Source organism: Archocentrus centrarchus, chromosome 22 (genome assembly GCF_007364275.1).
Source record: "Archocentrus centrarchus isolate MPI-CPG fArcCen1 chromosome 22, fArcCen1, whole genome shotgun sequence".
In the NCBI taxonomy this organism is placed as follows: domain Eukaryota; kingdom Metazoa; phylum Chordata; class Actinopteri; order Cichliformes; family Cichlidae; genus Archocentrus; species Archocentrus centrarchus.
Window position 1 is genome coordinate 26605775 of NC_044367.1, and position 14389 is coordinate 26620163.

The following is a 14389-nucleotide window of genomic DNA, read 5'->3' on the forward strand; positions in this document are numbered from 1 at the left end:
AACAATATTGCTGAAAAACTTGCAGTTTACTATTAGTTTAGATGTTGAAAGCCTTTTCTCAAATATAGCATCCAGGAATTTGGCAGCCAAAGGGCATCCATGGAAAGAGACAGACAGCAAGCAGTCTTCACGCATTTCATCAGACCATTCCTGTCAAAAATGACTCATCAGGTAAAAGCAGGCACTCAAGCTCAGTTTGGTATGTCGTTGAGAACATGTGTCTTATGACCCAGCTAATCTCTTTGTTTCTTTTTGTGCAGATCCTGGCTGTGTCTCATCAGTCACAGGGAGCCAAGGCTGGCTACAGGCAAACCTTGGAGGGTTCTCTGATTTTGCAACGCTGCAGGATTTGCAAACCCTCAGTCGCAATTCATCCATTGTGAGTGCCAATTGAACTTGACATTTGTGGTGCAAACTGAAATCTATTAATCACAGCCTTGCCATTAATGCTGAGTGACATGTTGATTCCCTTTTGTAGGCTGGATTGTTGACAGCGCTCAGTCCTACTCAGGTGGCACAACTGATACTGAACTCGGGAGCCCTGAATACCACAGATTTCATTGATCGTGTGTTTGAGCGACTGGAAAAGGGCAACGCTCTGAAAAATGTGGATGAATTCCTGACACAGCTGACAGCCAATGGACAGGTAGGCTACTCTTCAGAGAGTGTGAAGGATTTTTTTCCAGCATTGTCAGAAAAAGCCATGTCTAAACTGCAAGATTGCTTTGAAGGACTGATTCACACGAAATACTAAGTTGCATCTGTTCTAACATGTTGTATGGTTGTAGCTGCAACGCGTAATATGTAATCTATGTGGTGCTAATGACCATTTCTACCACAATGTTACAGAGCCCAGAATTCCAGCCTGTTGTGAGAGATCGTGTAATGAATAAGACCTTCACTATCATCAGTCCTCATTTCGCGGAATTCACCAAAAACGACTTTGACATTTGGTTCCATGTGAAACTGGTTCCTGTCCTTGCAAGCTTCACTCCAGCAATGCTCCAAAATGCAACCACAAACATCAACTGCACCAACTACCGTGTCATGTGAGTAGCTTTCTGGCAACAAACAAGAATTTGTGGCACCAAACAGTGACAATAGAGTTTGGAGGACAGCATAAGCATGTTTTCTTTCAACTTTTGCAGTGTGAGTGGGATGGCTAAAGTTTTCTCGGCAATTCCATCGGACAGACGACAAGGAATCACAGATGTTCTGCTGGGCTACCTGAGAAAATCTGGCAGTGTCATCGACAAGCCAGGTAGGGCTGACATGGGACGTGGCATCTCTTTTCTTCTGAGAAATATCTTGAAAAAGACTGAGCAGTAACATTGTCCTTGATTTGTTTCATGTCTACCGGTGAAAAACCTTGCTAAATTGTATGTATTTTAACTTTTGTTTGCATCATTTAGTCTGCAGGCAGAACAATGAGAGCGATGGCCAATGGGTTGAGGCAAATCTGGGTCCATTTGTCCAATACACAGCATACACTGACCTCAACGACTTCAACATTTCTACAGTAAGGCATATATTTCACTTCCGGTCCTCCTTGAAAACAGCAGCCCAACATTCTAGACACAAAAAAGACCACACACAGGCATTTGTTTTTGGCGTGTAAAAAGAAAATGAACATCTCATAGATCCCACTTAGTTTGCTGCTAACTAAAATCTATTACCCGCAGCCTTGCTGTTACTGCTGTTTGACATTATGTTGATTCTCTTTTGTAGGCTGGATTGTTGTCAGCGCTCAGTCCTAATCAGGTGGCACAGCTGATATTGTCCTCTGGAGCCTTGAATGACACAGATTTCATTGATCGTGTGTTTGAGCGACTGGACAAAGGCAACGCTCTGAAAAATGTGGATGAATTCCTGACACAGCTGACAGCCAATGGACAGGTAGGCTAGTCTTCAGTGAGGAGTAAAGGAAGGCAATCCTGGATTTGAATTACAGCATTGTCAGAAGAAAACGCGCCAAATCTGTAACAACACATTGAGGAACTGATACACAGCAAATAATCTGTTGCATCCTTTGTAGCATGTTGTATGGGTGTTCTTGCAACATGCGGTCCTTCAAAGTGCTAATGACCATTTCTACCACAATGTTACAGAGCCCAGAATTCCAGCCTGTTGTGAGAGATCGTGTAATGAATAAGACCTTCACTATCATCAGTCCCCATTTCACGGAATTCACCAAAAACGACTTTGACATTTGGTTCCATGTGAAACTGGTTCCTGTCCTTGCAAGCTTCACTCCAGCAATGCTCCAAAATGCAACCACAAACATCAACTGCACCAACTACCGTGTCATGTGAGTAGCTTTCTGGCAACAAACAAGAATTTGTGGCACCAAACAGTGACAATAGAGTTTGGAGGACAGCATAAGCATGTTTTCTTTCAACTTTTGCAGTGTGAGTGGGATGGCTAAAGTTTTCTCGGCAATTCCATCGGACAGACGACAAGGAATCACAGATGTTCTGCTGGGCTACCTGAGAAAATCTGGCAGTGTCATCGACAAGCCAGGTAGGGCTGACATGGGACGTGGCATCTCTTTTCTTCTGAGAAATATCTTGAAAAAGACTGAGCAGTAACATTGTCCTCGATTTGTTTCATGTCTACCGGTGAAAAACCTTGCTAAATTGTATGTATTTTAACTTTTGTTTGCATCATTTAGTTTGCAGGCAGAACAATGAGAGCGATGGCCAATGGGTTGAGGCAAATCTGGGTCCATTTGTCCAATACACAGCATACACTGACCTCAACGACTTCAACATTTCTACAGTAAGGCATACATTTCACTTCCGGTCCTCCTTGAAAACAGCAGCCCAACATTCTAGACACAAAAAAGAGCACACACAGGCATTTGTTTTTGGCGTGTCAAAAGAAACGAAGCATCTCATAGATCCCACTTAGTTTGCTGCTAACTGAAATCTATTACCCGCAGCCTGGCTGTTACTGCTGTTTGACATTATGTTGATTCTCTTTTCTAGGCTGGATTGTTGTCAGCGCTCAGTCCTAATCAGGTGGCACAGCTGATATTGTCTTCTGGAGCCTTGAATGACACAGATTTCATTGATCGTGTGTTTGAGCGACTGGACAAAGGCAACGCTCTGAAAAATGTGGATGAATTCCTGACACAGCTGACAGCCAATGGACAGGTAGGCTACTCTTCAGTGAGGAGTAAAGGAAGGCAATCCTGGATTTGAATTCCTGCATTGTCAGAAGAAGACGCGCCAAATCTGTTACAACACATTGAGGAACTGATACACAGCAAATAATCTGTTGCATCCTTTGTAGCATGTTGTATGGGTGTTCTTGCAACATGCGGTCTTCAAAGTGCTAATGACCATTTCTACCACAATGTTACAGAGCCCAGAATTCCAGCCTGTTGTGAGAGATCGTGTAATGAATAAGACCTTCACTATCATCAGTCCTCATTTCGCGGAATTCACCAAAAATGACTTTGACATTTGGTTCCATGTGAAACTGGTTCCTGTCCTTGCAAGCTTCACTCCAGCAATGCTCCAAAATGCAACCACAAACATCAACTGCACCAACTACCGTGTCATGTGAGTAGCTTTCTGGCAACAAACAAGATTTGTGGCACCAAACAGTGACAATAGAGTTTGGAGGACAGCATAAGCATGTTTTCTTTCAACTTTTGCAGTGTGAGTGGGATGGCTAAAGTTTTCTCGGCAATTCCATCGGACAGACGACAAGGAATCACAGATGTTCTGCTGGGCTACCTGAGAAAATCTGGCAGTGTCATCGACAAGCCAGGTAGGGCTGACATGGGACGTGGCATCTCTTTTCTTCTGAGAAATATCTTGAAAAAGACTGAGCAGTAAAATTGTCCTTGATTTGTTTCATGTCTACCGGTGAAAAACCTTGCTAAATTGTATGTATTTTAACTTTTGTTTGCATCACTTAGTTTGCAGGCAGAACAATGAGAGCGATGGCCAATGGGTTGAGGCAAATCTGGGTCCATTTGTCCAATACACAGCATACACTGACCTCAACGACTTCAACATTTCTACAGTAAGGCATACATTTCACTTCCGGTCCTCCTTGAAAACAGCAGCCCAACATTCTAGACACAAAAAAGAGCACACACAGGCATTTGTTTTTGGCGTGTAAAAAGAAAAGAACATCTCATAGATCCCACTTAGTTTGCTGCTAACTGAAATCTATTACCCGCAGCCTTGCTGTTACTGCTGTTTGACATTATGTTGATTCTCTTTTGTAGGCTGGATTGTTGTCAGCGCTCAGTCCTAATCAGGTGGCACAGCTGATATTGTCCTCTGGAGCCTTGAATGACACAGATTTCATTGATCGTGTGTTTGAGCGACTGGACAAAGGCAACGCTCTGAAAAATGTGGATGAATTCCTGACACAGCTGACAGCCAATGGACAGGTAGGCTACTCTTCAGTGAGGAGTAAAGGAAGGCAATCTGGATTTGAATTCCTGCATTGTCAGAAGAAAATGCGTCAATTTTTAACAACATGTTGAGGAACTGTTACACAGCAAATAATCTGTTACATCCTTTGTAGCATGTTGTATGGGTGTTCTTGCAACATGCGGTCTTCAAAGTGCTAATGACCATTTCTACCACAATGTTACAGAGCCCAGAATTCCAGCCTGTTGTGAGAGATCGTGTAATGAATAAGACCTTCACTATCATCAGTCCCTATTTCACGGAATTCAACAAAAACGACTTTGACATTTGGTTCCATGTGAAACTGGTTCCTGTCCTTGCAAGCTTCACTCCAGCAATGCTCCAAAATGCAACCACAAACATCAACTGCACCAACTACCGTGTCATGTGAGTAGCTTTCTGGCAACAAACAAGAATTTTGTGGCACCAAACAGTGACAATAGAGTTTGGAGGACAGCATAAGCATGTTTTCTTTCAACTTTTGCAGTGTGAGTGGGATGGCTAAAGTTTTCTCGGCAATTCCATCGGACAGACGACAAGGAATCACAGATGTTCTGCTGGGCTACCTGAGAAAATCTGGCAGTGTCATCGACAAGCCAGGTAGGGCTGACATGGGACGTGGCATCTCTTTTCTTCTGAGAAATATCTTGAAAAAGACTGAGCAGTAAAATTGTCCTTGATTTGTTTCATGTCTACCGGTGAAAAACCTTGCTAAATTGTATGTATTCTAACTTTTGTTTGCATCACTTAGTTTGCAGGCAGAACAATGAGAGCGATGGCCAATGGGTTGAGGCAAATCTGGGTCCATTTGTCCAATACACAGCATACACTGACCTCAACGACTTCAACATTTCTACAGTAAGGCATACATTTCACTTCCGGTCCTCCTTGAAAACAGCAGCCCAACATTCTAGACACAAAAAAGAGCACACACAGGCATTTGTTTTTGGCGTGTCAAAAAAACAAGCATCTCATGGATCCCACTTAGTTTGCTGCTAACTGAAATCTATTACCCACAGCCTTGCTGTTACTGCTGTTTGACATTATGTTGATTCTCTTTTGTAGGCTGGATTGTTGTCAGCGCTCAGTCCTAATCAGGTGGCACAGCTGATATTGTCTTCTGGAGCCTTGAATGACACAGATTTCATTGATCGTGTGTTTGAGCGACTGGACAAAGGCAACGCTCTGAAAAATGTGGATGAATTCCTGACACAGCTGACAGCCAATGGACAGGTAGGCTACTCTTCAGTGAGGAGTAAAGGAAGGCAATCCTGGATTTGAATTACAGCATTGTCAGAAGAAGACGCGCCAAATCTGTTACAACACATTGAGGAACTGTTACACAGCAAATAATCTGTTACATCCTTTGTAGCATGTTGTATGGGTGTTCTTGCAACATGCGGTCTTCAAAGTGCTAATGACCATTTCTACCACAATGTTACAGAGCCCAGAATTCCAGCCTGTTGTGAGAGATCGTGTAATGAATAAGACCTTCACTATCATCAGTCCCCATTTCACGGAATTCACCAAAAACGACTTTGACATTTGGTTCCATGTGAAAATGGTTCCTGTCCTTGCAAGCTTCACTCCAGCAATGCTCCAAAATGCAACCACAAACATCAACTGCACCAACTACCGTGTCATGTGAGTAGCTTTCTGGCAACAAACAAGAATTTGTGGCACCAAACAGTGACAATAGAGTTTGGAGGACAGCATAAGCATGTTTTCTTTCAACTTTTGCAGTGTGAGTGGGATGGCTAAAGTTTTCTCGGCAATTCCATCGGACAGACGACAAGGAATCACAGATGTTCTGCTGGGCTACCTGAGAAAATCTGGCAGTGTCATCGACAAGCCCGGTAGGGCTGACATGGGACGTGGCATCTCTTTTCTTCTGAGAAATATCTTGAAAAAGACTGAGCAGTAACATTGTCCTTGATTTGTTTCATGTCTACCGGTGAAAAACCTTGCTAAATTGTATGTATTTTAACTTTTGTTTGCATCATTTAGTTTGCAGGCAGAACAATGAGAGCGATGGCCAATGGGTTGAGGCAAATCTGGGTCCATTTGTCCAATACACAGCATACACTGACCTCAACGACTTCAACATTTCTACAGTAAGGCATACATTTCACTTCCGGTCCTCCTTGAAAACAGCAGCCCAACATTCTAGACACAAAAAAGAGCACACACAGGCATTTGTTTTTGGCGTGTAAAAAAAACAAGCATCTCGTGGATCCCACTTAGTGTGGTGCAAACTGAAATCTATTAATCACAGCCTTGCCATTAATGCTGAGTGTCATGTTGATTCCCTTTTGTAGGCTGGATTGTTGACAGCGCTCAGTCCAACTCAGCTGGCACAACTGATACTGAACTCGGGAGCCCTGAATACCACAGATTTCATTGATCGTGTGTTTGAGGGACTGGAAAAGGGCAACGCTCTGAAAAATGTGGATGAATTCCTGACACAGCTGACAGCCAATGGACAGGTAGGCTACTCTTCAGAGAGTGTGAAGGATTTTTTTCCAGCATTGTCAGAAAAAGCCATGTCTAAACTGCAAGATTGCTTTGAAGGACTGATTCACACGAAATACTAAGTTGCATCTGTTCTAACATGTTGTATGGTTGTAGCTGCAACGTGTAATATGTAATCTATGTGGTGCTAATGACCATTTCTACCACAATGTTACAGAGCCCAGAATTCCAGCCTGTTGTGAGAGATCGTGTAATGAATAAGACCTTCACTATCATCAGTCCCCATTTCACGGAATTCACCAAAAACGACTTTGACATTTGGTTCCATGTGAAACTGGTTCCTGTCCTTGCAAGCTTCACTCCAGCAATGCTCCAAAATGCAACCACAAACATCAACTGCACCAACTACCGTGTCATGTGAGTAGCTTTCTGGCAACAAACAAGATTTTGTGGCACCAAACAGTGACAATAGAGTTTGGAGGACAGCATGAGCATGTTTTATTTCAACTTTTGCAGTGTGAGTGGGATGGCTAAAGTTTTCTCGGCAATTCCATCGGACAGACGACAAGGAATCACAGATGTTCTGCTGGGCTACCTGAGAAAATCTGGCAGTGTCATCGACAAGCCAGGTAGGGCTGACATGGGACGTGGCATCTCTTTTCTTCTGAGGAATATCTTGAAAAAGACTGAGCAGTAAAATTCTCCTTGATTTGTTTCATGTCTACCGGTGAAAAACCTTGCTAAATTGTATGTATTTTAACTTTTGTTTGCATCATTTAGTTTGCAGGCAGAACAATGAGAGCGATGGCCAATGGGTTGAGGCAAATCTGGGTCCATTTGTCCAATACACAGCATACACTGACCTCAACGACTTCAACATTTCTACAGTAAGGCATACATTTCACTTCCGGTCCTCCTTGAAAACAGCAGCCCAACATTCTAGACACAAAAAAGACCACACACAGGCATTTGTTTTTGGCGTGTCAAAAAAACAAGCATCTCATGGATCCCACTTAGTTTGCTGCTAACTGAAATCTATTACCCACAGCCTTGCTGTTACTGCTATTTGACATTATGTTGATTCTCTTTTGTAGGCTGGATTGTTGTCAGCGCTCAGTCCTAATCAGGTGGCACAGCTGATATTGTCCTCTGGAGCCTTGAATGACACAGATTTCATTGATCGTGTGTTTGAGCGACTGGACAAAGGCAACGCTCTGAAAAATGTGGATGAATTCCTGACACAGCTGACAGCCAATGGACAGGTAGGCTAGTCTTCAGTGAGGAGTAAAGGAAGGCAATCCTGGATTTGAATTACTGCATTGTCAGAAGAAGACGCGCCAAATCTGTTACAACACATTGAGGAACTGATACACAGCAAATAATCTGTTGCATCCTTTGTAGCATGTTGTATGGGTGTTCTTGCAACATGCGGTCTTCAAAGTGCTAATGACCATTTCTACCACAATGTTACAGAGCCCAGAATTCCAGCCTGTTGTGAGAGATCGTGTAATGAATAAGACCTTCACTATCATCAGTCCCCATTTCACGGAATTCACCAAAAACGACTTTGACATTTGGTTCCATGTGAAACTGGTTCCTGTCCTTGCAAGCTTCACTCCAGCAATGCTCCAAAATGCAACCACAAACATCAACTGCACCAACTACCGTGTCATGTGAGTAGCTTTCTGGCAACAAACAAGATTTTGTGGCACCAAACAGTGACAATAGGGTTGGGAGGTCAGCGTAAGCATGTTTTCTTTCAACTTTTGCAGTGTGAGTGGGATGGCTAAAGTTTTCTCGGCAATTCCATCGGACAGACGACAAGGAATCACAGATGTTCTGCTGGGCTACCTGAGAAAATCTGGCAGTGTCATCGACAAGCCAGGTAGGGCTGACATGGGACGTGGCATCTCTTTTCTTCTGAGAAATATCTTGAAAAAGACTGAGCAGTAACATTGTCCTTGATTTGTTTCATGTCTACCGGTGAAAAACCTTGCTAAATTGTATGTATTTTAACTTTTGTTTGCATCATTTAGTTTGCAGGCAGAACAATGAGAGCGATGGCCAATGGGTTGAGGCAAATCTGGGTCCATTTGTCCAATACACAGCATACACTGACCTCAACGACTTCAACATTTCTACAGTAAGGCATACATTTCACTTCCGGTCCTCCTTGAAAACAGCAGCCCAACATTCTAGACACAAAAAAGAGCACACACAGGCATTTGTTTTTGGCGTGTAAAAAGAAAATGAATATCTCATAGATCCCACTTAGTTTGCTGCTAACTGAAATCTATTACCCGCAGCCTTGCTGTTACTGCTGTTTGACATTATGTTGATTCTCTTTTGTAGGCTGGATTGTTGTCAGCGCTCAGTCCTAATCAGGTGGCACAGCTGATATTGTCCTCTGGAGCCTTGAATGACACAGATTTCATTGATCGTGTGTTTGAGCGACTGGACAAAGGCAACGCTCTGAAAAATGTGGATGAATTCCTGACACAGCTGACAGCCAATGGACAGGTAGGCTACTCTTCAGTGAGGAGTAAAGGAAGGCAATCCTGGATTTGAATTCCTGCATTGTCAGAAGAAAACGCGTCAATTTTTTAACAACATGTTGAGGAAATGATACACAACAAATAATCTGTTGCATCCTTTGTAGCATGTTGTATGGGTGTTCTTGCAACATGCGGTCTTCAAAGTGCTAATGACCATTTCTACCACAATGTTACAGAGCCCAGAATTCCAGCCTGTTGTGAGAGATCGTGTAATGAATAAGACCTTCACTATCATCAGTCCCCATTTCACGGAATTCACCAAAAACGACTTTGACATTTGGTTCCATGTGAAACTGGTTCCTGTCCTTGCAAGCTTCACTCCAGCAATGCTCCAAAATGCAACCACAAACATCAACTGCACCAACTACCGTGTCATGTGAGTAGCTTTCTGGCAACAAACAAGAATTTGTGGCACCAAACAGTGACAATAGAGTTTGGAGGACAGCATAAGCATGTTTTCTTTCAACTTTTGCAGGGTGAGGGGGATGGCTAAAGTTTTCTCGGCAATTCCATCGGACAGACGACAAGGAATCACAGATGTTCTGCTGGGCTACCTGAGAAAATCTGGCAGTGTCATCGACAAGCCAGGTAGGGCTGACATGGGACGTGGCATCTCTTTTCTTCTGAGAAATATCTTGAAAAAGACTGAGCAGTAAAATTCTCCTTGATTTGTTTCATGTCTACCGGTGAAAAACCTTGCTAAATTGTATGTATTTTAACTTTTGTTTGCATCATTTAGTTTGCAGGCAGAACAATGAGAGCGATGGCCAATGGGTTGAGGCAAATCTGGGTCCATTTGTCCAATACACAGCATACACTGACCTCAACGACTTCAACATTTCTACAGTAAGGCATACATTTCACTTCCGGTCCTCCTTGAAAACAGCAGCCCAACATTCTAGACACAAAAAAGAGCACACACAGGCATTTGTTTTTGGCGTGTAAAAAAAACAAGCATCTCATAGATCCCACTTAGTGTGGTGCAAACTGAAATCTATTAATCACAGCCTTGCCATTAATGCTGAGTGTCATGTTGATTCCCTTTTGTAGGCTGGATTGTTGACAGCGCTCAGTCCAACTCAGCTGGCACAACTGATACTGAACTCGGGAGCCCTGAATACCACAGATTTCATTGATCGTGTGTTTGAGCGACTGGAAAAGGGCAACGCTCTGAAAAATGTGGATGAATTCCTGACACAGCTGACAGCCAATGGACAGGTAGGCTACTCTTCAGAGAGTGTGAAGGATTTTTTTCCAGCATTGTCAGAAAAAGCCATGTCTAAACTGCAAGATTGCTTTGAAGGACTGATTCACACGAAATACTAAGTTGCATCTGTTCTAACATGTTGTATGGTTGTAGCTGCAACGTGTAATATGTAATCTATGTGGTGCTAATGACCATTTCTACCACAATGTTACAGAGCCCAGAATTCCAGCCTGTTGTGAGAGATCGTGTAATGAATAAGACCTTCACTATCATCAGTCCCCATTTCACGGAATTCACCAAAAACGACTTTGACATTTGGTTCCATGTGAAACTGGTTCCTGTCCTTGCAAGCTTCACTCCAGCAATGCTCCAAAATGCAACCACAAAACATCAACTGCACCAACTACCGTGTCATGTGAGTAGCTTTCTGGCAACAAACAAGAATTTGTGGCACCAAACAGTGACAACAGAGTTTGGAGGACAGCGTAAGCATGTTTTCTTTCAACTTTTGCAGTGTGAGTGGGATGGCTAAAGTTTTCTCGGCAATTCCATCGGACAGACGACAAGGAATCACAGATGTTCTGCTGGGCTACCTGAGAAAATCTGGCAGTGTCATCGACAAGCCAGGTAGGGCTGACATGGGACGTGGCATCTCTTTTCTTCTGAGAAATATCTTGAAAAAGACTGAGCAGTAACATTGTCCTTGATTTGTTTCATGTCTACCGGTGAAAAACCTTGCTAAATTGTATGTATTTTAACTTTTGTTTGCATCATTTAGTTTGCAGGCAGAACAATGAGAGCGATGGCCAATGGGTTGAGGCAAATCTGGGTCCATTTGTCCAATACACAGCATACACTGACCTCAACGACTTCAACATTTCTACAGTAAGGCATACATTTCACTTCCGGTCCTCCTTGAAAACAGCAGCCCAACATTCTAGACACAAAAAAGACCACACACAGGCATTTGTTTTTGGCATGTCAAAAAAACAAGCATCTCATGGATCCCACTTAGTTTGCTGCTAACTGAAATCTATTACCCACAGCCTTGCTGTTACTGCTGTTTGACATTGTGTTGGTTCTCTTTTGTAGGCTGGATTGCTGTCAGCGCTCAGTCCTAATCAGGTGGCACAGCTTATATTGTCTTCTGGAGCCTTGAATGACACAGATTTCATTGATCGTGTGTTTGAGCGACTGGACAAAGGCAACGCTCTGAAAAATGTGGATGAATTCCTGACACAGCTGACAGCCAATGGACAGGTAGGCTAGTCTTCAGTGAGGAGTAAAGAAAGGCAATCCTGGATTTGAATTACTGCATTGTCAGAAGAAGACGCGCCAAATCTGTTACAACACATTGAGGAACTGATACACAGCAAATAATCTGTTGCATCCTTTGTAGCATGTTGTATGGGTGTTCTTGCAACATGCGGTCTTCAAAGTGCTAATGACCATTTCTACCACAATGTTACAGAGCCCAGAATTCCAGCCTGTTGTGAGAGATCGTGTAATGAATAAGACCTTCACTATCATCAGTCCCCATTTCACGGAATTCACCAAAAACGACTTTGACATTTGGTTCCATGTGAAACTGGTTCCTGTCCTTGCAAGCTTCACTCCAGCAATGCTCCAAAATGCAACCACAAACATCAACTGCACCAACTACCGTGTCATGTGAGTAGCTTTCTGGCAACAAACAAGATTTTGTGGCACCAAACAGTGACAATAGGGTTGGAGGTCAGCGTAAGCATGTTTTATTTCAACTTTTGCAGTGTGAGTGGGATGGCTAAAGTTTTCTCGGCAATTCCATCGGACAGACGACAAGGAATCACAGATGTTCTGCTGGGCTACCTGAGAAAATCTGGCAGTGTCATCGACAAGCCAGGTAGGGCTGACATGGGACGTGGCATCTCTTTCTTCTGAGAAATATCTTGAAAAAGACTGAGCAGTAACATTGTCCTTGATTTGTTTCATGTCTACTGGTGAAAAACCTTGCTAAATTGTATGTATTTTAACTTTTGTTTGCATCATTTAGTTTGCAGGCAGAACAATGAGAGCGATGGCCAATGGGTTGAGGCAAATCTGGGTCCATTTGTCCAATACACAGCATACACTGACCTCAACGACTTCAACATTTCTACAGTAAGGCATACATTTCACTTCCGGTCCTCCTTGAAAACAGCAGCCCAACATTCTAGACACAAAAAAGAGCACACACAGGCATTTGTTTTTGGCGTGTAAAAAGAAAATGAATATCTCATAGATCCCACTTAGTTTGCTGCTAACTGAAATCTATTACCCACAGCCTTGCTGTTACTGCTGTTTGACATTATGTTGATTCTCTTTTGTAGGCTGGATTGCTGTCAGCGCTCAGTCCTAATCAGGTGGCACAGCTGATATTGTCCTCTGGAGCCTTGAATGACACAGATTTCATTGATCGTGTGTTTGAGCGACTGGACAAAGGCAACGCTCTGAAAAATGTGGATGAATTCCTGACACAGCTGACAGCCAATGGACAGGTAGGCTACTCTTCAGAGAGTGTGAAGGATTTTTATTCCAGCATGTCAGAAAAAGCCATGTCTAAACTGCAAGATTGCTTTGAAGGACTGATTCACACGAAATACTAAGTTGCATCTGTTCTAACATGTTGTATAGTTGTAGCTGCAACGCGTAATATGTAATCTATGTGGTGCTAATGACCATTTCTACCACAATGTTACAGAGCCCAGAATTCAGCCTGTTGTGAGAGATCGTGGAATGAATAAGACCTTCACTATCATCAGTCCCCATTTCACGGAATTCACCAAAAACGACTTTGACATTGGTTCCATGTGAAACTGGTTCCCTGGCCTTGCAAGCTTCACTCCAGCAATGCTCCAAAATGCAACCCACAAACATCAACTGCACACCAACTACCGTGTCATGTGAGTAGCTTTCTGGCAACAAACAAGATTTTGTGGCACCAAACAGTGACAATAGAGTTTGGAGGACAGCATGAGCATGTTTTATTTCAACTTTTGCAGTGTGAGTGGGATGGCTAAAGTTTCTCGGCAATTCCATCGGACAGACGACAAGGAATCACAGATGTTCTGCTGGGCTACCTGAGAAAATCTGGCAGTGTCATCGACAAGCCAGGTAGGGCTGACATGGGACGTGGCATCTCTTTCCTTCTGAGGAATATCTTGAAAAAGACTGAGCAGTAAAATTCTCCTTGATTTGTTTCATGTCTACCGGTGAAAAACCTTGCTAAATTGTATGTATTTTAACTTTTGTTTGCATCATTTAGTTTGCAGGCAGAACAATGAGAGCGATGGCCAATGGGTTGAGGCAAATCTGGGTCCATTTGTCCAATACACAGCATACACTGACCTCACGACTTCAACATTTCTACAGTAAGGCATACATTTCACGTCCGGTCCTCCTTGAAAACAGCAGCCCAACATTCTAGACACAAAAAAGAGCACACACAGGCATTTGTTTTTGGCGTGTCAAAAAAACAAGCATCTCATAGATCCCACTTAGTTTGCTGCTAACTAAAATCTATTACCCAGCCTTGCTGTTACTGCTGTTTGACATTATGTTGATTCTCTTTTCTAGGCTGGATTGTTGTCAGCGCTCAGTCCTAATCAGGTGGCACAGCTGATATTGTCCTCTGGAGCCTTGAATGACACAGATTTCATTGATCGTGTGTTTGAGCGACTGGACAAAGGCAACGCTCTGAAAAA

General features: G+C 43.0%; 1 protein-coding gene across 1 annotated transcript; it reads left to right on the top strand.

The window, feature by feature from the left end:
- Positions 1–505: 505 nt before the first annotated feature.
- Positions 506–13291, top strand: LOC115772790 (uncharacterized). Its single transcript, XM_030719172.1, has 41 exons — positions 506–646; positions 850–1049; positions 1149–1261; positions 1413–1519; positions 1729–1896; positions 2109–2308; positions 2408–2520; positions 2672–2778; positions 2988–3155; positions 3367–3566; positions 3665–3777; positions 3929–4035; positions 4244–4411; positions 4621–4820; positions 4921–5033; positions 5185–5291; positions 5499–5666; positions 5878–6077; positions 6177–6289; positions 6441–6547; positions 6752–6919; positions 7123–7322; positions 7422–7534; positions 7686–7792; positions 8000–8167; positions 8379–8578; positions 8678–8790; positions 8942–9048; positions 9258–9425; positions 9637–9836; positions 9936–10048; positions 10200–10306; positions 10511–10678; positions 10882–11063; positions 11182–11294; positions 11446–11552; positions 11760–11927; positions 12139–12338; positions 12437–12549; positions 12700–12806; positions 13016–13291. Exons 2-41 carry the CDS (start codon positions 886–888, stop codon positions 13289–13291), a joined length of 5934 nt encoding a protein of 1977 aa, XP_030575032.1. The 5' UTR covers positions 506–646; positions 850–885.
- The last annotated feature ends 1098 nt before the right edge of the window (positions 13292–14389 follow it).